Source organism: Melanotaenia boesemani, chromosome 15, assembly GCF_017639745.1.
Source record: "Melanotaenia boesemani isolate fMelBoe1 chromosome 15, fMelBoe1.pri, whole genome shotgun sequence".
Classification (NCBI taxonomy): Eukaryota; Metazoa; Chordata; class Actinopteri; order Atheriniformes; family Melanotaeniidae; genus Melanotaenia; species Melanotaenia boesemani.
Genome location: NC_055696.1, coordinates 3,051,460 through 3,077,669, shown reverse-complemented (window position 1 = coordinate 3,077,669; position 26,210 = coordinate 3,051,460). Strand labels below are relative to the sequence as shown.

Below are 26,210 nucleotides of genomic sequence, written 5' to 3'. Positions count from 1 at the left end.
TAGTAATGGCTAAAAAAAAATGAAACGAAACAGAAAAAGAAGACAACTTGACGAAACATCACAGAAATGGAAGGAACAAAATAAAGATCACAATTATTGAATCAATCGAATCAGAAAACAAATAGTCTGCTACTCAATTTTTCTCTTTGTGGATTTTTTTTCCTGAAGACATTTGCTGAGATGTGAACAGCGACCCATTTTCTTTGTTTTTTTTTTAATGGTTACTCTTGTTTAACTCCCTTCTGGTTAACATCCACTTACCAATAAAGTGGTATTCCCTCCTTTAGTAGGTAAGGTATGAAGAAAAGGGAAAAGTGGGGCAACATAAGTGCATCATTAGATTCACAAAATGCAAGAGAAAAAGACACAAAACCCTTCCCTGCCAGTGACTCATGAGACAATGCATGGAAATCAAGAGAAAAGAACTCAAAAGCAAAGAGGAAAACCACAATGTGCAGGGAGTCCCTCACACAGAGTAAATCCTCTGGACCCCGTCACATTCCTGAACATCACAGAGCAACTGGCTGGTGGGATTCAAGCCATTTTCTTTACCTTTTTCTCTCCACGTCGGTTCTACTGCAGACCAGGTGTTAAACTGCCAGATGTGTTGTACTACCTCGCAGTTTTTAACCAATGAGCTCCTTCATATAACACATTTATTTTTCTTACAATAGCCACATTTACCTTTAGTTCCAGGAAGCTGCTGTTACACACCATCAGTGAGCATTAAATTATTACAGAGATTTCCTTATTTCAACCACCTTTCTTGAAAATCAAACAATAAACCAAGAGTATGACAGGATTTTATGGTAAAAAGCTGCTTTTGGGGTCATGAATAATCACCATGAAGCTAGCAGTTTTTAAATAACCATAGTTTAAAGGGTAAGGCTGGCATTGTTATATACTCATATTAATGTAAACAAATCCAAAGAAAAGGGACCAAAACTAGCAGTTAGTGACATCATACCATGACACTGTTGCACGGAGCGTTTCACACACAGATTCTTCTAAAATGTCCAAACGTCCCTCTTACGCTTGTCTGAGTGTGTGAAAACCTAGAGTAAATTTGACATGTACTACAATGCTAACAAGCACACTTTCTCAGTTCTCCTTTTAAAATGAAACATTTTGTTAAGAATTATGTCCAAAGCTGAATATTTAACCACGCTGCACGTTTTCTCAGTGCATGCAGAGGTTTTCTGCTGGTACGCCGGCTTCCTCCCAAAATCCAAAAACATGCATGTCAGGAAAATCAGTGTGTTTAAATTCGTCCTAGGTGAGTGGGTGCGTGCTTCTCTGTGTCGGCCCTGTGATGGACTGGTGCCCTGTCTGGGATGCACTCTTCCTTTTTCCTAATAGCAGCTGGGATAGGCTCCAGTGACCCTGTATTGGAATCAGCAGCATATTCATTTAACATTTAATATAAAATATCATAAACGCTGAAGTGTGATGTGAACTCTAACTTTTTTTTTTAACTTTTTGTTAAATCTAACGTAAAATGTTCTGGTTTGATGCTGGCAGTGTTTGGTTGTGAACTCTGTTCAATGATAAATTCCAGGTAGTCTCTTTGGATAAACCAGTCCCTCCTGAACTTTGCAATTTTGCAATTTAACCAAGACTTGCAAATTTTGCAGCAATCACTGTCCAATCACTGCAGCTTTAACAAATCACACTTTGACAATACCTCAGATAGAACTCTGATATACCTGATATACGAACATTATCAACTTCACTTCCAAGTTTCTGACCCGGATAATATTTGGCAGCAGAAATACTCCATAAAGGAGGGTCATTAACGACCTAAAGTCCATTGACAAACATTTCTTTAGTCTATAACATCAAGTTCTGCTGCAAGACTGAAAGAATTTGAATTGTATTTAATTTATTCACTTATTTTTTATTAATTTATTTATTTATTCTTGGAGATTGAACAACAGGTTGCAGCTTAGCGAAAAACTCTGCCAAAGAGTAAAATGCTCATTTGAATAAAAATATCAGAATATCAAAGTTTGAATAAATTCAAATTATTATATTGAATCAAATAAATAATATTTTAAAGAAATTTAAGATGCTTTTGCAGGAAAAAGAAATTTGAAAAAAGACACTAAAACCTGCTGCAACTTTTGCTGCAACATTTTATAAAACCCGCAGCTAAGTTTCGCATTTTAAGCTGCAACAATAACAAAGAAAAAGCTGTCAAATCCTGAAGGGACTGATGAATTTATTAATTCTGCTCTATACCACCTGAGATAATATTAAAGAGATACAGGACTTTAGTACAGCTTGTGTACTTCTTTTTGCTCTGCACAAAACAGTAAAATATGGGTTGAACATGAAACAGCGTGTGGAAAAACTGCTAACTTTTAAACTGATTAGCAGCTTATTAAACATCTTTGAAACTACAGAAAATGCTCACCGGGTACGATAAATTACAACAACTCTGGTGAACCTCTAACATTTTGATTTTATGGTGAAATTTCAGCTGAATATCCATTTTTTCAAGGCCAAACGTCTACTAATGAACCTCACACTTAGTTGTACTTTGCTGTCAAGTGCTAATTAGCTAATGTGAGCTTGTAAACTGGCACAACTGTGGTATCAGATGCTTTTTGTAAAAATAACAAGTATAACAAACACTCCCCAAAACACACTGTTGTCTTTGGTCTTTCCAAAGGATTTGTTTACAGTAAGAAGAAAAATACTAAACAAAACCTAGTGATGCCGGCTTTATCCTTTAAAATCTCTATCTTAAGCATTCAACAAAAATAGGACCGAGATTAGTGATTCAGTAGGAGTAAGTTGTGTAACACCAGAAAAAAAAGAATAAATCTCCAAAAGACGTTTTGTTTAAAAGCAAATATAGCTGGCTCTTCCGCATGCATTATCAAAGTGAGCTGCTCCGTAATCTACAGATTCAACAAAAGCATCGACTGGTTCTGGCAGAAAGAGGAGCCGCTCTCTGAGGACAACTAAGCGGTATAATAAGAAAACACACAACCACTGGTGCTTATGACATTTGTTAGAAACAGTCGAGGAGATCAACATGGTGAAAAAAAATCATAAGACGAATGTACTAAATCACCAACAAACAAAGAGATGCTGGACAAACAGGAATGCATTCTACCAGAAGAGAAAGAAAAGAATGGAAAGAAGTGGACCTGGAAGATAAAGCGGGATACTGGACTTCAGAATGAAGTTAAGGAGGAAAGAGAAAACCAGAGCTCTACGTAATCCAATTTTTAAGAGTTAAATCATAACTGATGGAGTCAAATTAATTTGGTTAAAGATCATTGGTAAACAACAGAAAGAGAAAAGAGAGAAAGAGAGAGAAACATTGACGTCACTCAGGCTAGGGTGCTTGTCACATTCTCATCTGCATAAAGATCACGTGCGTAGGCAAAGCGTTACCTACCTTCCATTTCAATCAGTGACACGTATGCAATATCAACAAAAAAAGGAAAGAAAGAAAAAAAGGAGAAAGGAATGTTCTCCGCAGCGAAATGGGAAAAAGACAATGACCTCTTTTAGTATCAAAGCTACATATTTAGTCCAGAGACTGAAGAGGAATGAACAAAACCAAAAGTCAAAAGAAAATAGAGGGGAGCAAGAAAATAAAAATAATAAAAAAATAAAGAAATCCAGATGGAATTCAAACCCAAACTAAAATCAGAAACAAAGGATGAGTCTATAAACTACATAACTTGCTTTGTCTTTTTCGCTTGTACAAATGCAGCCATATTTGTATCAAAACAGGAGAGGGAGGATAGAGGGAAGCGGACAGAGTTAATTGTTATATTAGTGGAGGAGGAGGAGGAGGAGGAGGAGGAGGTGGGCATGCAGCGCTGGCTGATGAGAAAGATATGTGGGAAGTAAAATGCCAGGATAATGACAGTGAGACATGAGTCACACAGGACACAGATGAACAGGTAGCAGAGGAGGAAGTGGGGTGGGGGGGTGGTGGCAGAAAGTGGTGGAGGGGGTGGTCACTGCTAAGATGGACAAACTAAAGAGTCAGCACATTGGAAAGGGACCCCAGTCACATTTAGGCCCGGGTCTTCTCCAGCAGCAGCAACACTTCTCCACGCTGTACTTTTGGGACATTGAGCCAACGTTCTTTCAGGCAGTTTTTTTTCCTCTTTCTCTTTTTATTACTATAAAAACAGCAACAGCGTGAGGGAGACTTAAGATGCTCGGTCAAATCTGAGAGAGGGGAATTTTACATTCAAAATGGCTTGGGTCCCTTTTTAAATATAACAGTCGTGTTAATAAATGTGTGAGATGTCCTAGTTAGTTTTAATAATACATGTACCCATCTTTGAAGGCATCCATATATAATGAACAAGAAGACAACTGGCCCTCTTCTGGAGTCTTTCCTCCACCGTGTAGGAGGCAGCAATGAATGTGTCCCATAGAAAAGCTGCAAGAAGCTGCATCAGTTTTAGTTAGTCCTCGGCCAAGTCTTATCTTTTGTATACATTAATAACTTTAAAAAGGAGATAGAAAAGAAAAAAAGGAAAAAGTATTTGAGTCATCTGAGCATCTTTTGCTGTTTTAGGAGCCATTCTGGTGTACCAAGCCAAAATGGACTCACTGCTGCCCCCCTGTGGCTGGAAAGCAGTAAACCGCCCCTATAGCTGCATAATGGAAGTCACATGACTCTAACTGTGCTAACAAAGCTCATGTTCATGCATATTTACTTCTGTGCTAATGACAAGGAATGTGATGCAATTTTCCTTTTAACTCCTTGTTTTCTTACCCTCTGCATCATATGATATTTGGCCAGACCACATGCAGACAGAGCTGTGGGAGGTCTTTTACTGGCTGACAGTTAACTGTAAAATGTGACACGGTGACGCGGTGCATGAGGAGAAACTCAGTTGTAATGTAATGCGGCTCCAGAAATGTACATAATAAATGTCACTGAGCCATCAAACAAGTCAAACAAAAAGGCTGGAAAGTTACACAGTGTGACTTTTAAAAAATATGGTTGAGATTAAATCAATGTCAAGTCTAAAAAAGTGCTAATCTGATTAATAACTACTGAATAAATTGGAAGGAAAATTACAGCGTCAAAGGATTTGTGACCACATTAAACTTTCCACCGATGTGCTGTCTAGTTGTTTTTACAGTCAGAAGCTTTTTTTTGTATGATCTGAAGGAAAAGTTTCTTTAACAAAGCCAAACTACCTGCATTCATTTAGCTTTTTTTTATTTACATCTTTACTGTTAACCTACCAAATCCAGCTAGTAAGTAAAATGATACAAAAAACAGCTAAATCTCCATCAGTCAGGTGACACTTAAAGATAGTGGGTTTGTAATTACTAATGAACCCCGGGTAGCAGGTTTATTCCTTCCAGCAGCGACAGGGAGCAGCAAGAACCGATCATTTTCAGCATGACGCTTGTTTTTCAGGAGAAAGAGCTCTTTGTGAAGACTGACTTATTGGCTTGACATAAACATGTCTGTTTATGAGCAAACAGCTGTTACCTCAAGCTTTACTGAGTTTATGAGACACTGCCTCCCACACTGCGGATGACACAGCTCCAAACAGGGCTGGAGGACTACAGGAACACAAACTGAGATAGTAGACCTCAGAACCAGAGCTGCTACACCCAACATTTGCTACCTCACACATCTGCAGCAGTAAAGTCAAACCTCAGTTAGATCCTGGATCTGTCGCACATGACCATCCTCCTGTACTTTTTCAGTTTGAGTTGGAAAATTTTTAAGTCTTTTAACCTTTGGTGAGATACACAAGATTGTCAGCATCACAATATGCTGCGTGAAAAGTACGAGCCAATTACAAGCTCCTCCTCCTGATTCAGTCGCTCAAATGTACATGATCAAGCAGACTGGTCTGAACACAGAGTAGAAAGTCAGGGACAGAGTAGATACTGCCACATAGGGGCAACATGCACACTGATGTAGTAAAGTAGTAGAGAAGCGCATGTCTTTTAACCCTTGGCAGGACTTTGTTGGATGCCTGGAGGAGAAGAGGATCTATCGCTGAGCAGAGCATGTGCTTGAGAAGAAAGACAACTGTACTGACAAGAAGAAACTATTACACATACCCATTTAACCTACTTGGTCCAGTTCCAAAGCATTTGAGTGCTTTTCATATAGACAAGACAGAAAGATTTGGGCATTTATTCATGGGCATATACCACGTAAACTGATAAGGGAAAAAAACAGTAATGAATGAAATAAGCAGAGAGAGAAAGAAAGAGAAATAGGGATCAGATGAGACCTCAAAAACACATGCAAGCTGGAGTAGAAATAAGAGAAATCAGTTCTCAGGAGTAAATGTTTGGTGGAGGTTTGCTGCCAAGTTTAAGAAGAATATTCATCAGGTTCTTTTACACAAATGGTGACTGTCTGTGATGTTTGGCTTTTTCTAACCTGATCTGTTAGCCTAGCATAGCTGTAATAATCATTTACAGTAGTGAGGAGCAAGGTTGATTCCATGAAGGCATAAAGCTGCGTAGAGGTCATCACAGGTAACCAAGACCAGACTAACAGAAATAATTCTGTTCACAACAAAGAGCAGTTTCAGACGGAGCAGAGGGGTGCACTACGAAGCAAGATCAACAGTCTTTTTAACCTTCATTTACAGCTGCACAAATAACCTGCTCGGGCACAGTTTTTCTGCAAAAGCAGGCTGAAACAACATTTAATGTCATCGTGCAGTAGAACTACAGTGAAAGCGCTTGACTGACACCGATTAAGAATCGTATTGTTAAATAAGTGACAAAATGGAAATTAAGACTAATTAAGATGTGATGGAGGAACATTATTCAAGTTCTAAACTATGAACTGTTTGGTAACCTGAATGAACCTTTTAGACCAGAAGTCAGTGTTGGATTAAGAAACCTGAGGGAATATGTTGCAAAGGCGACTACTGAGCTGTACGAAGTAAAACATCTGTACGCTGGGCATCACGTTACCATGGGAACCGTGCATTCAATCAATGAATGACAATGTCTATAATGACGGTAATGGATCTAACACAGATTAGGCTTCGTTTCAAGAATAATCAATTTACAGTTTATTTCACTTTGATTTGATCTGAGACTTTGATTATTTCCACATAATTATGAGACACTGTTGCAGCTGAATGGGCTTCTTTAGTGTGTAGGAAAAGGTTTAAGAGCGTTGTTTCAGCTTGAGGTCACAGGTAGATATAATAAATCACTACTTTACACAAATATGTTCTTATTGTAATGGTGTTGGGTCCTAACTCTGCCATAATGGCTTTCACATTCTCTCTCTCGTCATGTGGTCGGCGTATTTCATGCAGACGAGGGCGTCAAATGACAAATGAAGTGCCCCCATTTTCTGCGAGTGCACACTGAGACAAAAGTATTGGTTCCCGCTGAATGGAGATTCAGGTTTTGTTGAGCACTGCGAACACAAAGGCTGGCGGCGTTGAACTTGCTTCGTGGTGCACGCCTCAGGTTGATTTATGGCACTTTATGCTTCAGGGTCTTTTTTGTTAAGTAGATGCAGCTGTTAATATTTAAAGAATAGAGTAGTAATATATAAAACAATCTGGATTTATGAAGCTGTTTTTATGTTTTATTTGCTGTGTCATATTTAACTGTTGCAACAATCAGTTCACATAATGATAAATAAAACTAGGGGGTGTAACTGGCTGTGATTGGGCCATTGGCTGCTTTTCATTTTGGACTTCACAATGCTTCTCTGTTTCAAAAAGAATATGAAATACCTGCTTTCTATTTCAAGCAGGCATCATTATTCTTAAATGCAAAAAAGAATCTTTTATTTTCCTTTTTTTTAACCCTCTGGCTGATCATTTAATTTTGTCCTGTTTCAGCCTAACTATGGATCGATGTTGAGTCCTTCTACTTTCTGTTCTTATGAAAATGTCCAGTCAAATGTAATGTAGGATTACTAAATTAGATGGGACCAAAATCTAAAACCAAACCTGAAGCTTAGCTTGTGGATATCCAGGTGTTTGCAGATGCCAGTTCAGCTCAGTCCTGGCTTCCATAAGCAGAGTCATGCAGATGCATGTGGGTCATGTAGTAGAAGTTTAATAGAAAAAAACTATTTCAGCTCTTTTGGAAACAGATTAACATGTTTGCCATAAAAATATGACACAGCAAATGTTTAAAAAAAGTCAGACCTGTCCCTGATTCGACATTTCTTATTTTTCCTTCTAAATGTGTTTTACATTAGCAGGCAGCTGCTTCAAACACATATTTCATTTCTCATTCATCCAGAAACGTGTGCCAGTATGAATTCTCCATCAGGGTTCCACATTCTCCTGCTGTGCTATGACTCAGAGGATGTTAGCTGAAGAGAAACACAAGAATCTCGCTTCTCTTTGCCGCCTCCCTCTGTTACTGTCAAACAACAAGAACAAACGAACTAAAAAACAAACTAAAAAACAAAGAAAAAGTAAGATGGCAGAGGAGGCCAAGAGAGCCAGAAACAAAAGCAGCAGGAGCGGCAAGTTTCACACAGGACAGGAGCGTCTTCTGCATGTTAAATATAATTCCATTTATAATTAGAATAAAAGAATGAGACCAAATCTTTCAGTTTCTTCGTGATGAGAGTTCATGTAAACCAACATAAGAGGGAAAGTTAAAAGACTTTTGCAGATACCACTGGAGTGGGTGGCGGGGAGGCTGGGGGGGAGCAAATTAGAGAAGACTACATACATCATTCCCTTTCTCGCCCTCGGTGTGGTTGAGTCTGCCCGCCTTGCCGTTGCGGCTCCGTTGAGTGTGGTCCCCGTTGTGCCATGTGGTGGGATTGTTGGGACCCGGAGACAGCGGCGTGCTGGAAGCCTTCTGTCCGTCCGACTTGTGCTTGGAGTTCAGCCTGGAAGAGGACAGTCGCACAGAGCAACAGATAGACGTGACTTTCTGTGACCATTCAAACAGGCACTTATCTGTTCAATTCAGAGGAAAAATGAGATTTTTTTCCTAATATGAGAGAAAAAAAAGTTTCCTTTTTAAATCAAACAGCACAAGTTCAGAGGGAGATATAACAACCTTTAAAAGGTTTATTATTATCATTCAAAGACATCCCCAAGGCTCCGAGATTAAATAAGCGGCAGACGGGCGATCGCTGGGGCTGCTGCGCAGACAATAAAGCACTTTCCCTGTGTGACAAAACTAAGCGTTTGTGTTTGTATGAACATGTGTGTACCTGGTAGGAGATTTGGAGGTGCTCCGAGTGGAGGACAGGGAGGCGCTGCGGGAGCTGCAGCAGCTGCCTTGACGCTGGGAGCTCCGGCCAGGGGTCTCTCCGGGGGACCTGACAGATGACAGCAGATGCACCAACACACCACGCATACACACACACAAAGCCATGTGTATGCAGGCATGCACACACACATGGGAACACACAGCACAGCCGGCTCAGTAGTCAATCTTTGGACAAGTAATGCACCACCAAACACCATTAATATTGTTCTAATCAACACAGGCTGCGGTGAATGGCCGGATATTGTGCTGAACTCACACAAAATACTAAGAAGATGCACTTTTAATTCACCTACATTCTCAGTAAGTCTGAGCCTTGGCTCATGGGTGTATAATACCAATATAAATTCATGAGACTCCAGCTGTTTCTCTTGTTAAAGGTGAAGACTACTCTTTACATTTAGTTTTAATCAGCACAGCGAAGTCAAAATGCTGCGTAACACATGCAGCACATTCAAACTGTAAATAAAACGTAATCAAAAAGCTACAAACAGGGTTTTCTGCCTATAACACATGTTGGAGAACCCCATAAAAGTAATTATCTATGTGTCTCACCTCTTTTTTTGTTTGTTCTTGTCTTTGTGTTTGTTCTTTGGGCTGCCCGATCTGAAACAAAATTTAGTGTGAAGTAATTAAGTTTGAGGTAAACTTAAACTTAATTAAACTTAAACTTAAAATGTGAGGTAATTGTAAGTTTGTTTAAAAGCATTTAAACAAACTTACAACCCCAATTTTCAAAAATCTGGGACAGTGTAACATGTCAATAAAAAAAAGTTGGAAGAGCGGAAACAAAAGGCTGAAAAAGTAATTGGCACAAATGGACAAACCTGGAGGAGCATTTGACAACAAATTAGGTTAACTGGTAACAAGTCAGTAATATGACTGGGTATAAAAGGAGCATTTCAGAGAGGCAGAGTTTCTCACATGTAAAGTGGGAAGAGGTACAGCTATCTACAACAAACTGTATCTAAAAATTATGGAACAATTTAAGAAAAATGTTCCTCAATGTAAAATAGATGGATAGATAGAAACTTTATTCATCCCACACTGAGCAGTTACAGAAGAAAAAGGCAAGTTAGTTTAAAAAATCCTAAGCAACACACAGGTTAGCAAGAACATACACATTGTACAGATTCAACCATCTACTGTGAATAATATCAAAAGATTAACAGAATTAGCAGGAATCTCTGTGTGTTAGGGATATTGCTGAAGGTCAAACCTAGTTGTTGGATAGCTCAGTTGGCAGAGCATCCATCTCCCAGGCAGGAGACCAGAGTTCAAGGGTACGAACATTAAAACCTTCCAGTTGGGTTCACCTGCCTTTGGCAAGACTCTTAACGCTACTGCCTAAACACTGTAAGTTGATTTGGATTAAAGCGTCGGCTCTAAATTTACAGTACTGGAAATTTCTGTCTCTGAACGTCACGTGAAAAAGATCCAGAAACTAGACCAAAACTTATTTAAAATGGTCTGAAGTAAAGCAGAAAACTGCAGTCCAGACCTTTCACCAACAGAAAACATGTGGTGCAAGCGGACTGTTGAAAAACTGGACTCCTGCATGAGACCAGAAAAAAAACTCCAGCATACTTTCTTATTTTGTTCATTTTAAACAGCCTGTTCCAACTTTTTTAAGATGTGTTGCTGCCATCAAACTCAAAATGAACTAATATTTTCCAATAGCTTGTAATAGCTTGTTTATGTTCTTATGGGAATAAAATAGGGCTTCATGAAATTTGCAAATCATCACATTCTGTTTTTATTAATATTTTAATATTACACAGCAGCTCAGCTTTTTTAGAACTGGGATTATAAACAATATTCATTAGATAAAAACGAATATGCTCCAAATGTTACATTTAAAAGACTAATCTAAGATACTGTTGATGTATTCATACTACAATCATTTGTTTTTAATGGTATACACACCTGTATCTTCTCTTTTTCCTGGAGCCAGATGCAGACCTGCGAAAACAAGATCAATTTAAAAATTTACAATACTATAAGAACACGGACTTGAATAATTCAGACGATGTATAGCCCAGCTGTTGTTTCAGAAAGTGGGTTTACTGAGTATTCAGGATTTTTTGGTTCCTTAGATTCCAGGTGGTTTTAAAAACTGCTGAATCTGATTATGGTGGGATTTTAGACAAGGAGGATTATTTGGACTAGATACAGCAGAGTTCCTGAAAATGTGTAGGTGAGTGCCATTTAGCAGCATTATACCACACAGATAATTAACCCTGGATGGATAAGGTAACTTGTATTCTGTATGTTCATGACATTTAAACTTCCAGATGTACATATGAATGCAAACAGCAGTACATGTATACACAAAGTAGATCAAGGTTGGAGTTGCCAGCCAGTTCTTAGTACATCTGATTGTGTACTTTTTTAAATGATAAGCATCATCCTTGCAGGCCAATCCAAATAACATGCTTCCAGATGTGCAGAGCTGGCCCCAGCTGGCTCCTACACCAGGTGTTCATTTCTAAAAATGCCTTTTTGCAGAGGTAAAGTCCCAGTCACGTGCAGTTTCATATAATAATGAGGAGGCTGGCTACTAACATTAAGATTGACACATCACAGTTACTATGGCGACTAGTGGGGCTGGTTTGCTTGAAAGGCTTATTTGGCTGAACACCCCCCTGCTGTTTGACACACCTACAGTATGCAACATGCAGTGGGAGGGAGCAGCGCCACAAAGTGTGCTGATTTGCTACGAAGTGAAGTAATAAAGCTGTCACGGTAACATATGTGGCTGATATGGAGACTCAGAGCTGCAGCCTGTTTCCTCACTGGAGGAAATCAACCAGGGACTGCTGTAGACGAGGTGTTTTTTCTGATGAGGGCATTCATCTTCAGTCTGTCAACTCTCCTGCAGGAACTACATGGACAGTTTTACATTAAACAATTAATGTTAAAGTGGGCTGCAAATCCCAAACATGCAGAAATCTAACAGGAAAGGAATCCACAGCGCCCTCCTAATATGCATTTTAAAAAGAAGTCTCAAAAGAGGATATCTATGGGGTGGAACCCTGAATGCAGCCCCACCCCTGCTTTTCTATACATTATTCATATAGCAACAGCGCCTGCAATGCAGAGCATCTTTGGTGTGAGGCTGGCAGGGGAGGAGTGGGGTGAGGAGGGAGGAGAATGGGGGGACTGGGATGTGCATGGATGGATGAGAGGTGGGAGACCAGAGTGGGGCAGCTCAGCAATTTAGTGAGAGGCTCATTTTTCTTGTGCTGTGTGTCTCCATGCAGGCTGTTATTAGAGCAGCACATTTAGTGCCCCAGAGTCAGGCAAAGAAAGAAGGAAAGAGGAGGAGGAGGAATACAACTGCATATTTTTGTCATGATGTCCCAAGGCATTGCACAAGTTTTTCCATCTCTTCTACTCCTTCTGTATTTGTTTCTTAATGTCTTCACAAAATCCTGCGTCTCAGTTTCACCCTCTTTTCCACACTTTATCTTTTCTCTTCCATCTCTTGCTGCCTTTCTTTCTTTTGACCCTAACCTTCTCTTCTTTTTCATGTTTTTTTTCTCTTCCTTATTTTCCTTCTGGCTTCTCCAACCATAACCAATGAATTACTGTGGCAAACAAATCAGATGAAACGTGACGACAAGAGATAAAATGATAGAATCTTTTTACATCCATCTCTTGGTGCGTCTCCTTATTTATGTGTCTGGTAAGTGAAACTACATCTCTGAACTTCTCATCACTGAAATGACTTTAGACGAACTCTTGAAAACTCAGTGTCTTACTTGTCAGCGCTGACACACTCGCAGCTTGTACACACTCACCTGTCTCGTTTGTGTTTCTTCCCACTCTTTTTCTTCTTCTCTCTGCGAGTGGGCGAGGAGCTGTCAAACCTGTTGAAGGAGAGAAGATGGAGGCACGTGTGACATGATTACAAAATTCTGCTGCTAAATTCTTTGTCCACAGAGTCTTCCTCTCCTTCCTTTTGCCGTCCTTGTTAATAGAAAATGAGAATCAGACTATGCTTTTCTAATCTAATCACTATTCACCGCATCTCCTCAGTGTCTGATGACTCATTTACAATAGTCACACAAAATAATTAGAATTCCTCTTCACAAAACAGTGGATCATTTTTTTCATCAGCTGGGGCTGGAAAAGAAAAGGAAGAGTTTCCACTCACCGACTCCTTCGGCGACCAGATTTCTTCTTCTTCCTTTTCTTTGGACGAGGGGATGGAGAGCTGCTCGATTTCCTTTTCACTCTGAATTGTCCAGAGAAAAAGAGAAGGAGAGCAAAATTATTAAAAAAGGGAGGAACAATTTTCAACTGGTCTTTATTATAATCGTGCTGAGTTTTCTGTTTCTGATTATAGTTATTCAGCTGTGCAAATGTTCATTTTCTAATTTCCTCAGTAAGTTTGGCCATAACACGGGGCTTGTAAAATAACATCAGAACAGGAAATTGCATTAATGAAATTACACTTCTGGTCTATGAAGAGATGCTTGCAGATATTACAGTTTAATTGACCATCTGCACCACCATCTAACTACCTCTACAGCTCACTTTTACTTTGCTTCAACTTGGTAGTTTTTAACAGTTTTGCCCCTAAGTTTGACAAAATTATCGAGCCATCATCGAAGTGGTGACAGTTGTTGAACATGTTTCAACAAACTTCAGCCAACCTGCTGGCACTGTGGCAGTCGTGGCCATAGTCTCCATCTTCATAGCCATCTACTTCATGGTCTTCTTCATACTCATCAGGTTGATAGTGCACATGGTTCACCCTGAAATCACAAGACCATAAGATAACGAGCGCCCGCACTGATCTTAAAAACAACAACAACAAAAGAAATTGCTAACAGACAGCAACATGGCTGCACAGGGCTTCTGGTTTCGCTTTTGCTGCATGACCACCGCAGGAAAGATAAATGAGGAAACAATAGATGAGATAATGTAACATGCAACTGAATGACCACATCTCCTTTGCCAGAGTGCAGACAGATCGATGGAAGGAAATGAAGCAACTCAGGCTGCAAAGTCTGATAATCCCCCCTGGCACTATAAATAATACTAGTTAGCTAAGTAGACTAATTATGTCATAGTTCTCTCTCTAATTAATCTTCTTTTAAGACTCAATTTAGTGTTATGAGCGGTGTGATCAGTTAATACCTACAGCCTGTTGTGATCAGAGTTTTGGGATATGTGGAGCTATAGCACCTGGATGAACCAGATTTAAAACAAAGAACTTCACTGCTGATAGTCTGAAAGCATCTTAGGAAGGAGGAATACCAAGTGTGCTGATGATCAACCCTGTTTACTGCAGCACATTTCTAAAGAAATGCTTCATAGTCTAATAATCTGTTAAAAATATGTTGTCCTACAGAAGAACTTATATTACTGTTCTAATCAACATATTTAAAGCTGAAAAACTTGTGTCGGAGTTCCACTGCACAAGCTGTATGACGGAGCAGATAACGCAGGTCTCAGTAGACGCTGAGCCATGAGAGCAGGGCAAATAGTTATCTTTCATCACCGAAAATGTCCAAAATCCACGTCAGTCATTTGTCAGTGAGCTCTGTAGCAGGTCTCTGATCATAAACTGATTCATCTTTTTTTTACCCAATGGTTTCAAAGAGAAACAAAATCAGGAGTTCACATCAGTTCCTGTCATGTCAGCTTTCCTGTTAGGTTAAGTTCACTTTAATTTAATGGTTCTTGCTTTTATTTTCATAATCTTGTACTTTAAAGTTGTTATTTTTTCTCTGTTTATATCATTTAAAATGACCACATCTGCGCTGCTTTGGCCATTACTTCCGTCAGTATATCCACACCAGGTTTTTCTTTGTTCATTTTTTCCTTGTTTTTTTCAGGTGTGAGACTCATGTTGCCGTTCTGCTACACTCTGCTTTTGTATTCTGAACTTTTGCCATCTGCAGCCCTTTTAGCTTGAAAGTTTATTTATTTTCTTCACCAGCCAGCATCCCACCTGTGATTCTGCTTTCAGATCTTATCTCTTCTATCTATTACATCGTCCCATTACAGACGCTCTACAGGACTTTTTTGGTTTTTCTGAATGATGCGCCTCCTGTTGACTAATTCTGCAACCATCTTGCATCCTTCCTGTAGTGTGAGCTCTCCAGCCAGTGAAAGACGGCCTTAACTTGACTCTGTCTTATTTTTTGCTCTGTCCCTCTTTCTCTTTCTTTTCTTCTTTTCCTCTCCCTTTCATGCCTTCTTGCGTTTCTTGGCTGAATCAGCCACTGTGTGCTTTCAAAATGGCCGGTATGTTTACAGTATATCCACTCTTTCCATTAAAGCAGAACTCAGCTGCAACGTCACACGGCGTCCTGGAAGAAAAAGTTGTTTAGTGCGGTTTCTGCTGGCCAGCGACGGTTCCAGAAATGCCAATAACAGATGCCACTGTTCCATCAAACGAGTCCAGGACGCAGGTTTTAAGGTCGGAAAGTTAAGTAGGGTGTCTATAAAGGTGCAGTATAATAATACTGACATGGTAATTCTGGTAAATTCTGGTAATTAATACAGCAGTTTCACAGGAAATCACAAGTTTCTGGTATATTTATTCTGCAAACTAAACTGATACATAACCTCCGACAGAGAAATTCTACCTGTAGTTAAACATGCTCAGAGTAATCATACAACATTTCACTTGGCTTTAGCAAATAGATAAATAAATAAGAAAATCAACATATTTTGAACTTCAGCTTTATAAGGATATTTATAAATCTCTCTCAGTCCTGGAAACTATCAGATCTCACATTTATGGTTCAGCTTAAAGGATTCATATCTCCCAACTTGTTTTTCTTATACTTTACTATACCAACACCAGCATGGATGGATTACATTGATGAATACCTCGATCACAAACCATGCAGCCTCAGTTAGTGGGGTAGAGATAAAAACAGGAAGAAGTAACAAGGCGAGGCTGAACTAACACACTGAAACAATCTAATAAAGCAAAGGTTAGTGCAACTAAAGCGAGGACATGAAACACACTCGAGCACACAGGAAAAGGAAATGCTTCATAAGGGCAGAATGGGGAGCAGTGCTGAGCTATAAAAAAGAAAAGGTATCTGGAGACAGGAAGTGGAGTGGATCTGAATTAAAAAAGGGAGAGAGAAAAAAAAATGTCCGGCTGGTAGGTTAGGAAGATAGGAGGCAACAGAGCCCTTAATTGGTTGAGCACTGATGAACACAGCAGGGATTCTTAGAAGCAGCAGAAAAACCATTTTTTAACATGACAGTCTGTGACACACACACACACACACACACACACACACACACACACACACACACACACACACACACACACACACACACACACACACACACACACACGCAGCAAAACTTGCTCTTATAAGGCAAGTTTTGCTGTTAAAAAACAATGATCTATCTATCTATCTATCTATCTATCTATCTATCTATCTATCTATCTATCTATCTATCTATCTATCTATCTATCTATCTATCTATCCCACTTGTAAAACCTAAACGATTTAAATTCATGATTCATAGTAGAATTAATGTCAGATTTACCCTGAATATCTATATAAGGTCTTTTGTAAACCAAAATACTAATTTTACTCTTCGTGTTTATTTGCCTTAAGCTAGTGTCCCTGTAGGAAAAAGCAATTAACAACAATTTAAACTCTCTTGTGGTCTCTGTGTTCATTCATTGGTAATAAATCATCTAATTCCCCACCCTGCCTCTAATCTCTTAATTGATGCTAAGCTCCAGCATGTAGGAGACATCTGTCTGGCCAGACAGTGCCCCTGTTAGGAAGACAAGTGAGTGTCCCCGAGTTTAATGCTGTACTGCTGAGGCAACAGGCTTCCTAATTCAGCCACTGTCCCTGGGACCTGGCAGTGATAGACTAGGACGAAGGCTCTCCTCGGGGCTGCAACACAAAGTGGTGCATCTCATTCATGTTCTCTCTCACACAGCCACTCGGCCACCGAAGGCCTGGTTTTATTCTTGTTGCTGAACAGAATTATAGTGATATTTTTGGGGGAAGCAGGTGGAGGATGGATTCATTACTTCCTGTCCTTTGTGTGTTAGGGGGTGAGTAAATCGTGCAACTGCTCTAAAGTAACTATTTTAACAGAAAGCACTGTCTGTGTTGGGATACCAAAAACTTGATAATGTGGGTGCACAGTGATTCTAAACCTCTGCTCAAATGGAGAAATATTTCTGTGCCAAAATGACAAAAGATCTGTCTCATATTTAATGAGATATTTACTCACTATGTAAAGTCTAGGATCACTCATATATCGCATAGACTTAGAGTGTAAGCTTGCGAGACACTGCGGGGCTTTATTCACTGCATTCTTGCTCTCACGCTTCCTTTCTACTCTGCAGGAAATCAATACAGACATGAGAAAATAGAGCTATAAACTTGCACATGCTTACTGCTGGCTGTTTATTGCCAGTGTGTGAAGGTGTTAGGCTTCAGTTGAAGGTCCTTACATGTGACTTGTACTAGTGAGAAAAAAACTGGCATCACGATAAAACTCTCAGCTATTAAAAAGACATTTTTGCAGCACCATATTTAATGGTGAAATGGAGCAAGCAACTCCAGAACATAGTAATTCTATTTTTTATACTTTTATCTACAGTCGTCTTGAGATGACTTGGCGCTGACTCTTTCCTCATTCAGTGAAGGGGATCTATAGATATACAAATCATACTCATATCTCCACCCGCCTACCACCGGCTGGTGCTGGCATTCCCTGTTTACACTTCTGTCTGTTTAGATCTTCTAATATTAGGGTAACTCAGTCATAAATACTTGAATCACAGAGTGACTCTGTAAGAAGAAGCTAAATTATACAATGAAGTACATGAAGCTTTCAACAATAATAACCCCTGAACGCCTGAATTTATTTATAATTATGTAAATACTAAATAAATTCATGAAAAAAGCAGGGAAAAATAACAAAAAGAAAAAGACAGGAATAAAATAAAGTACAGTTAGATGGTAAATAAATTAGTAGCAAAAATAATGAATAAATAATAATAAAAAAAAAATTAATAAATAATGAATACATTAGCTTGATAATAATAAGTAAAATAAACAAAGGCTAGAAGTGGTTTGTCCCAAGTTTACAACAACAAGCGTCAAGGGGTTAAAGGGCACGGTCCACTTGGAGGTCCCGGCTCGTTCAGCCCTCTAGCTCAGTTGTTAATGAGTTTTCAGTTGAAAGAGGAGCTCAGTGGTCGCAGCTTGCTTGGGTGTCAGCCAGCTAGCTTCTGAGTTCCTGGCCGAATGTTTAGAAGAGCTAGCTTGGTTAGTTCCAGCCTCCCGTGGTTCTGGATTCAGCTGGGAGTGAGCTACGAGGTAATTTGAATTACAGGTGGCATCCTGACAAGCTAGCACAGTTTACCAACCATATTATTTAGCATGTTAGCATGTTAGCATGTTAGCATGTTAGCGTGCTAATGTTATGAGAATAAAAGCAAGCTGACTTAAGGCTGATAGCATTGTATTTACATCATCCAGGTACATGTTCATAAACCAAAAATAGCCAAAGACATATTGCAAGATGAAAGAAATATGATGACATTGATTCTAATACATCTCACAATTAACATGAGAGAGTGTGTATACTAAAATTTATCTTCAATGAAATGAATGTTTGAACAAAGTTTCATGGCAATTTACCCCAATAACTGTTAACATGTCATGGACTTTACTTAAGAAATGCAAACAGTGGAGCTAAACAGGACCTGAGATCTTGCTAAACACAGACTGTTGATACACAACCTGAACGGCTGAATCTGAACAGCTTATTATGGCAGTACCTGCAGACGAATGGAGGCATGTTTGCTGAGGGCATTTTACTTAAAGAAAGTGGGACAGATGATTGTGTCTGTGTTTGGGGCCTGCGTGAGTGTAGAAAAAGATAAGGAAGAGAGAGAGGATAACAACTCTGCTAATTACAAGCTCCTCCGAGCATTCACGATGCCTTGTGGATGTTGGGGTTGTTTCACAATGCAAAGCCAGAACTGACCGAACCATTCTGACTCACGTTTGCTTTATTTTGGCCATGAAAGTTAAGAAATTCATCTAACCGTACATAACTATCCAGTGTAAAAGTCTTCCTCATTTTATTGTGCTCAAGTTAAATGTCAGACACCGGAAGAGGGGCAGAAGAGACAGACTCATTAACCACAGACAGGAGGTGTCAAACTCATTACCAGTCACAAGTTCACACACAGCAGATCAGGCCATCACCACGCCATTACCACACGTTCAGTGTGATGGACTGACTCGGGAGCGCCACCATGCCTGCTGCTGTCATTTCTGAAGGTATTTTTAAGGCTGTGGCAGCCGCCTTTGCAAATGTGTTTGCAAGTCTTGCTGTGAGCTAGATGAGGACTGTACAGACATTTTTTTTTCTTTTTTTTTACTGCTTTACTTCCATTTTCCTCATGTAAGATGACGCTCTCTCCCTCCCACCTCCTGCTCAAAGCTTGAGCATTAAACAAATTGACAATTATCATGCCAATCTATGCCTCACTGGCTTCCAGCAGAGTTCAGAAAAGACTTTAAAATGGCACTAATTATTTCACAAGCAGCAGGCGTCATCTGTTCTCTGTGTATTGATGAAAGCAAGGACAATCAAAAAGATATGAATTGAAATATGTTGAACTTTTTAAATTATTGTCTTTGAAACTGATTGCTTGGGAACATTATATGAATGGCAGGTTACTTGATCTTCTTTTGAGTTTCCATTAATTGTTCTTATAAAAAGCTGTAGTCCATTCACTTCAGCGTATCTTTTGAGAAGCCACAAATACGAAAAATGAATCATACATGTTTCCATTGACTAGTTTAAAGTTAATAAACTAGGTTGTGTAGTGTAACCAGAGGATGGCAGTATTATAGGCCGCAATGCTCGTGGTTGGGATTCAGCAAAATAGTTAGTCTCACTACCTGGAAACGAACCTCAAGGATTAAACTAAACTGCTGTGGACAGCCACAAGTAAGAAATGAAAAGAGCTCTCATTGAATTTCCTGAGAGTATCTGGGATATGAATTTCCTTAAAGTCTATATAGTGTCTTTAAAACAGGCTAAACCACCTGAGGAGAGTTTAATTCATCTTTCTTATTTACACCTCTTTAAATATAAATAAAAAAAACAGCTATGGACACCTGGTCTGATCTCTAACGAGGCCTGTTTCTGTAGCTTTAAAGGTATTTTGTAAGAATTACTGACATCTAGTTGGAAAGATGGGCATAGCAATGACTTCAAGCGTAAATGGCAGCTTCCATGTATGTGGACCCACAGCAAGCAGATATAAATGGCTCACTAAGTAAAGTGATTAAATACCAATAGAATCACAGTTTTTTTGACCTTTAATTTTGTTACACGCTACACCTTTAAGGATGAACATATACTTCCTTTTAATTAAAAGTGTGTTTATCCTGGCTGCCCTGCCTTTTTTGAGTTTGTTTAAAACGCCATTTGTGCACATCCTCAAAAATTAATGCTACGTGTTTACAAGTAACCTGTATGGGTGGAGACAAATTTGACTGGCTGTTGCAGGGGTTAATAGCAATAAAAATGGTGGAAAGTTTCAAAGACAGGATGAGGAGTATTTGGTTCAGGGGCATTACATATCTATGTTACCACTGCTGACGTTCTTCACTGCCGTGATCTCAAAATGAACCAAACGCTAACCTCTATAATTGCCATTATTTTCATTTAGTTTACACCTACAAATTCAGCAGCGTTATCCAGTCTGAGTGCCCCTGATGTAGACGAGTTAGTATGTAAACAATTGTGCTCATGATGGAGTCAGCTGCCTATGCAAACGTGAGGTTAAAAAGAAAGTGTATTCTCAGCGTGAGTAATTTTCTTAAGCATCAAAGGAGAAAGTCGTTTTTAATGATGCATAAGTGAAGTTGCAGAAACACACACAACATTTACTAAATGAACTAGATGTGAAGTAACTTACACTGGCTGTGTGTGAGAGCCCTCTCTGGTAATAACACCCTCTTTGTCCATCAGCATTTGCCTGAATGTGCTCACTTTTTGTCGGATCTCCTCCTCTGTGTACCTGAGGATATAAAAGAAAAGAAATAACACACATGTTCATTAGTAATCTGCAGCTTTGACTGTACGGCTTCAGAGGCAAACAAAGACAAATCTAAAAGTGAAGCCAGAACTTCTAATAACAGCAGTGAATACAGGCAAAGCTGTCCAAATGAACGGCAAAGCTTGTCTTTTCATCGTGTCCTGACCAAAAACACTCAGCCAAATGATGTCCATTCTGATGACTCATTGTCACCTCCTGCCCCTGGCTGGGCCCTCAGCATGTCATGTTTTATTCTACCAGCGTGCAATGTAACCCGCTGAGCTGAGAGGCTCTTTGGGGCAGCATGAGGAGCTCTCAATAAGCTGACAAAGACAAATTACTGCAGACCACTGCAAACACATACAAAAGAAATGACAGTTAGTGCCACTCTGTAAATTTTGTGATCTATTTTCCTTGCACAACAGCCTTTGACTAAATTCAGTTGCATTGTGGGTACAACAGAGCAGCAGTAAACTGACCTGTTACACTGTAATTTTACTGCAGTCTTAACGGTGCAAAAACATGACAAAATAATCACAGCTGGCAAATATTGTTCATGCATACAGCCTTGAGATATAAGCTCACAGTTTGTGGACAGTGCCAGCAGCAGCTAGCATGGGCTGTCACAGCAAGAGTGGTGACAGCTCTGCCACAAATACAGTAATAATTCATGCAGCCTGTCCAAACAAGTCAAACTTTATTCTTAAGATTCTCATAGGACAGCTGTGCAAGGCCATGGGATCCGCACACTATATACAGAGGTCCCTTTGCACACAAAAAAGTTTCAAACCATCTTTATGCTTTGTTCAGGCTGGGATATCTCTTCACTATTAAATAGACTAATTCTCCGTTTACAATTAACTAATAATACAATCAGTTTAAGGCTTTGAAGTCATCATACACACTGATCTGTGATATTTTCTCATTTAGTTACTCTCACCTGGTATTCTTCTTCTCATCTATGTTCCTCTTCACATCCAAGGTTAACTCATTTCTTGGATGATCCAGTAACAAGTGGTATTTGACTGCATTACATCATTCATCTTACATATTGGATCTTATTAACGGCTCTCTCTACCAATACACTCATCCAACTGTAGGCAGCGACTGGAAATCATTAGATCAGCTGATGTTTCTGCAATATCCTAAATTAGTCCTAAAGTCCTAAAGTTTTACAGACTCAGAGTTTTCTGATACATTTCAGATCTGCATCAGGCCTCATTAACTGACACCTTTTGACATTTCAGTAATTTAATAGATGTGATTTGATAAAAAAGTAAAAGAAACAGAAAAAATATGGATTTGTGCTGTTGGAGATACCAGCATGTGAGCTTCTCGGCAGAATAAAACTTTGTAAATTGAGTCTTTTGTGCTATCTGCAGTTTCATTATGGACCATAAGCTCCACTTTTTTTCAAGTAAAAGATGAAGGATCAGTCTGCTGCTCATGCAACAGATTCTCCTTCCTTCCCTTTAACCGCAGCTCATGGCCGGATCAGTTCCATAAGCGGAATTGTAAATTAACCAGCGGCTCATATCAGTTTAGAAGTGAAATTAAGTCTGATGGGAGTTTGCTTTTCTTAGACTAAATATAGCAACCGGTACCACGTTTTGTGAACTGGTTGCTATCAGCACATTGATAGTGTGGAGAATGAGATTAAGAGAACTGTGATGGTGAGCGGAAATAGCTGGAAGATGGTCCAACAAAGAGGAAGCCAGTCAGTGCGACGAAGCCGTCAAGACCTGTTGTGTAACCATCTCTCAGCCCAGCAGCTGTCGACTCAGCACAATGGAGGATCCTAACACTTTATATTCATGGCTTTCCATTGACAGAGCAGGAGCCTTCAGCATGCATTAGCTGCCCCCAGCAAAAGCTACAGCAGCCATCATTTTCTCAGCTGTTTGCTTTGGATGAAAGAGACAATAACAATAGATGGTGGTGGCTAAACAGATGCCACACACCTGTGGTTTTCTCATTAACGCTGTGCTGATTATTACAAGGATGTTAGCATTTGCAACACATCTGAAGTACAGAAAAAGGAGTGAGAATTTGTTATGCCTCTTTGCATTTTGGCCGCCTCTTTTTTCCTATTTCTGCTGAGCTGTTAATTTCTGAAGCACAGCAAAGATTGCATCTGTTTGATCAGCTGAGCTTACTAACATAAGCCAGAGAGAGCACGTCCAGAAATGCGACTTTAACAAAGAGCCTGGGAGACCCGCCCCCCGCTCACCTGAATGCCTGCAGCATCCTGTTGCATGTTGGAGCTTTACAGAAAGAGGAGGAAACCTCCTTCATTCATGACTGCCAAACTTCTGTGGTGCCTTTAGTTGAAGTTAGGCGACGATCCATAGAGAGCTTTGAATCAATCTGTGTAAATGGCCTCATATTGGATGTTTGTCAGAAGCTATTAGGGCAGGCAGACTGAAAACACACATCTCTTCTCTGCACATTTAATTAGCAATCCACACAGCTATAAAGGTGGCTGCCTGCCCCCTAACACACCATCTGTTCTGCCCCAAAACTGTGCTGAAGAAGGGCTGATGTGAGTGGACACTCCCAACATGAGTGGGTATTGAACTGTGAAATAACTGACTATCCCTTCATATTTGTGTGTACATGCCTACAAGGGACAATTAAGAGGCTGGAGTTGTTTAAGAGGGGCCATGAAGGCCATTTAGCTCAAGTCCACTGCTTACAGCATGCCAAGTCCTAGGGATTTGGGCGGAGGGAGACAGAGGACACTTATCTGAGTGGGGTTCTCCATGCCACTGTAGCCATGAAAAATCACCATGATTAAAGAACTTGATTCGAGTAATTAGACAGCTTTGATTACCCACAGATTTCCCCCATTAGCTCAAGATCCGCGAAAATTAATAGTTGTGGCCTCAGGACTGTCCTTATGGTGGGGCTTTTACTCATTTGGACTGCCAGTGATGTCTCTACCTCCCAAGTCTAAAAGGTTTTCTCTCCAAGTTGTCCCCCGGCAGTGATGTACACATATGAAACTTTGCAGGAATCAATCCTAATAAAAAGAGCAGAGGGAGCAAAGTGAAAGCTTTGTAGTTACTGAGATTGAACGGCACTGTGAACATGGGAAGCAGAACTTTAACACCCCCACATATCTATTTCACGGACAGAATTAAAACAGTCTACAGGAAGTTACAGTAGTTTTATTCTGAACAGGAGCGGTTTTTCGGTTGATGCTCTCCACAGTCACAGATTTCTTTTTGGACACGTAGACAGAAAGAGTCTATTATTCTTTCTCTTTATAAAGCAGCCCTCTTCACCTCGCCATTAACGCAAGTTCATTGAAGGCTGGAGCAACACAATCTACCATTTCTGATTGCTCATCTTCTTTAAGACCTCCTTTAACAGCAGCACTTGAAAATCACGTCTAACATTGACCTTTCGTACTTACATCCTTTTGTAAAAACATATTAAATAAGCAATTCTTCCAGAGACTCTCCTAAATTTTTCAGTCTTCTGGACACATGCTCATCATCCTATAACACAGGTTTTGGTGTGCAGGAAAGCCTTTATCAGAGCACAGATAGCTATTTGTTCTGGCCTCAAAGACTCAGAGTAGCTCTTTTAATAGGATGTAGACTTCTCACACTGCAGTTCTGGAGATGTTACTAATAGCATACCATAGAGAGAATTCAGCTCTCTGCAAAGCTTTTTCCCTCCTCTCTGATTCTCTTTGCTCACTGTTCATGCACATGTACTGTGATGTGCAACCTTCCTATTTAACTATAAAAAACAAAGAAACATTACCTTTCTCTTATTCAAAAGCCCTTTAGTAGTCATTAAAAACAGTTTTGTGTGCATAAAGTATAAGCACACTTTGCTTTTCAACTGATGAACAATATAATCTTTTTGCCTCTTTAAAACTTACACCATTACTTGTTTGGATGCATTTTAGCAGACATGAATATGGAGTTCAATATGTTTAAATGTAGACACCCTTCGCCTGCAGTTCAGTCAGAGCGAAACCTCATGAAGAAAGGTGATTGAAGATCTGAAAAAAGGCTCATACACCACAGGAGTTTAAACCGTGCACAATCATTATGCCTCATTTAGCGCAGAAAAACACCCTTAATGTAGAGTCTGAACCTTTGAATGATGATCATCCACTGAGCTCAAAGTCAGTCAGTGATCCATGTTATTATACCTACGTTCAATTAGATGCTATGTATTGTCAGAGATAATCAGTGCAAAGCCATGTTTTAATGCAAAAAAGGGCAGCTACATGCCATCTCATCCAAAAGCTACTCAAACAGATCGTGCATTATGCTGTTCCAGACAGATGTCATGTACCAATGACCTGATATATGTAACCTCCAGCAGATTTAATACATTTTAAATGGTCATATTCCCTGCTGCAGTGGAGATCTCAATGCACAAATGAATGGGGCAAGCTGCCAGGCTTTGGATTGCTAAATGAACAGACTTCTTTAATCGCTGAGCCAGTTTAATTGGCTCCCATGGTGAGGCCATCACTCATGACAGACCATTTATCCTGGTCTTCTCACAGGAGAGGGGTATGGCTGAACTGCGGGGGGGGGGGGAGAAAGATGTGTATCTCCCATTCTGGCTGAGCAAGAGAAGATGGCAGGCATCCAACTTGCCTCACATTGCTCCTTCCAATCCTTCACCTCACCCTCAGTCAGGACTGAGGAGGGTGAAGTGGAGGCTGAGCCCTCTGGATTAAACCCACAACAAATGAAAGTAGACTGCAGCCGCCATCTTAATTGTGACTAATGCTTGACATTGCTCTCTCTCTATCCTACTGTTTCATCCCACACACTATCCCTTAATCCTGCACACACTCTCTTATTTAAAGAGGCACATTAGGCATGAGAGAGGCAAAGATACCCGTGCTGAGCCAAGCTGGCAA

General features: G+C 39.8%; 1 protein-coding gene and 1 long non-coding RNA gene across 2 annotated transcripts in view; one reads left to right on the top strand and one right to left on the bottom strand.

Moving 5' to 3' along the window:
* Positions 1-26,210, bottom strand: part of srrm3 (serine/arginine repetitive matrix 3) — a 78,578-nt gene that overhangs the window by 7,643 nt on the left and 44,725 nt on the right. The window contains exons 3-10 of the mRNA XM_042009356.1: positions 21,194-21,295; positions 13,896-13,997; positions 13,394-13,474; positions 13,038-13,106; positions 11,161-11,196; positions 9,790-9,840; positions 9,179-9,286; positions 8,686-8,848 (exon numbers count right to left, since the gene is read on the bottom strand). Of these exons, the coding sequence (XP_041865290.1) occupies positions 8,686-8,848; positions 9,179-9,286; positions 9,790-9,840; positions 11,161-11,196; positions 13,038-13,106; positions 13,394-13,474; positions 13,896-13,997; positions 21,194-21,295 (712 nt within the window). The remainder of the gene's footprint in view (positions 1-8,685; positions 8,849-9,178; positions 9,287-9,789; positions 9,841-11,160; positions 11,197-13,037; positions 13,107-13,393; positions 13,475-13,895; positions 13,998-21,193; positions 21,296-26,210) is intronic.
* LOC121654970 lies at positions 529-25,473 on the top strand. Its single transcript, XR_006013053.1, has 3 exons — positions 529-976; positions 18,606-18,609; positions 25,463-25,473. It is a non-coding gene; the product is annotated as an uncharacterized LOC121654970 (long non-coding RNA).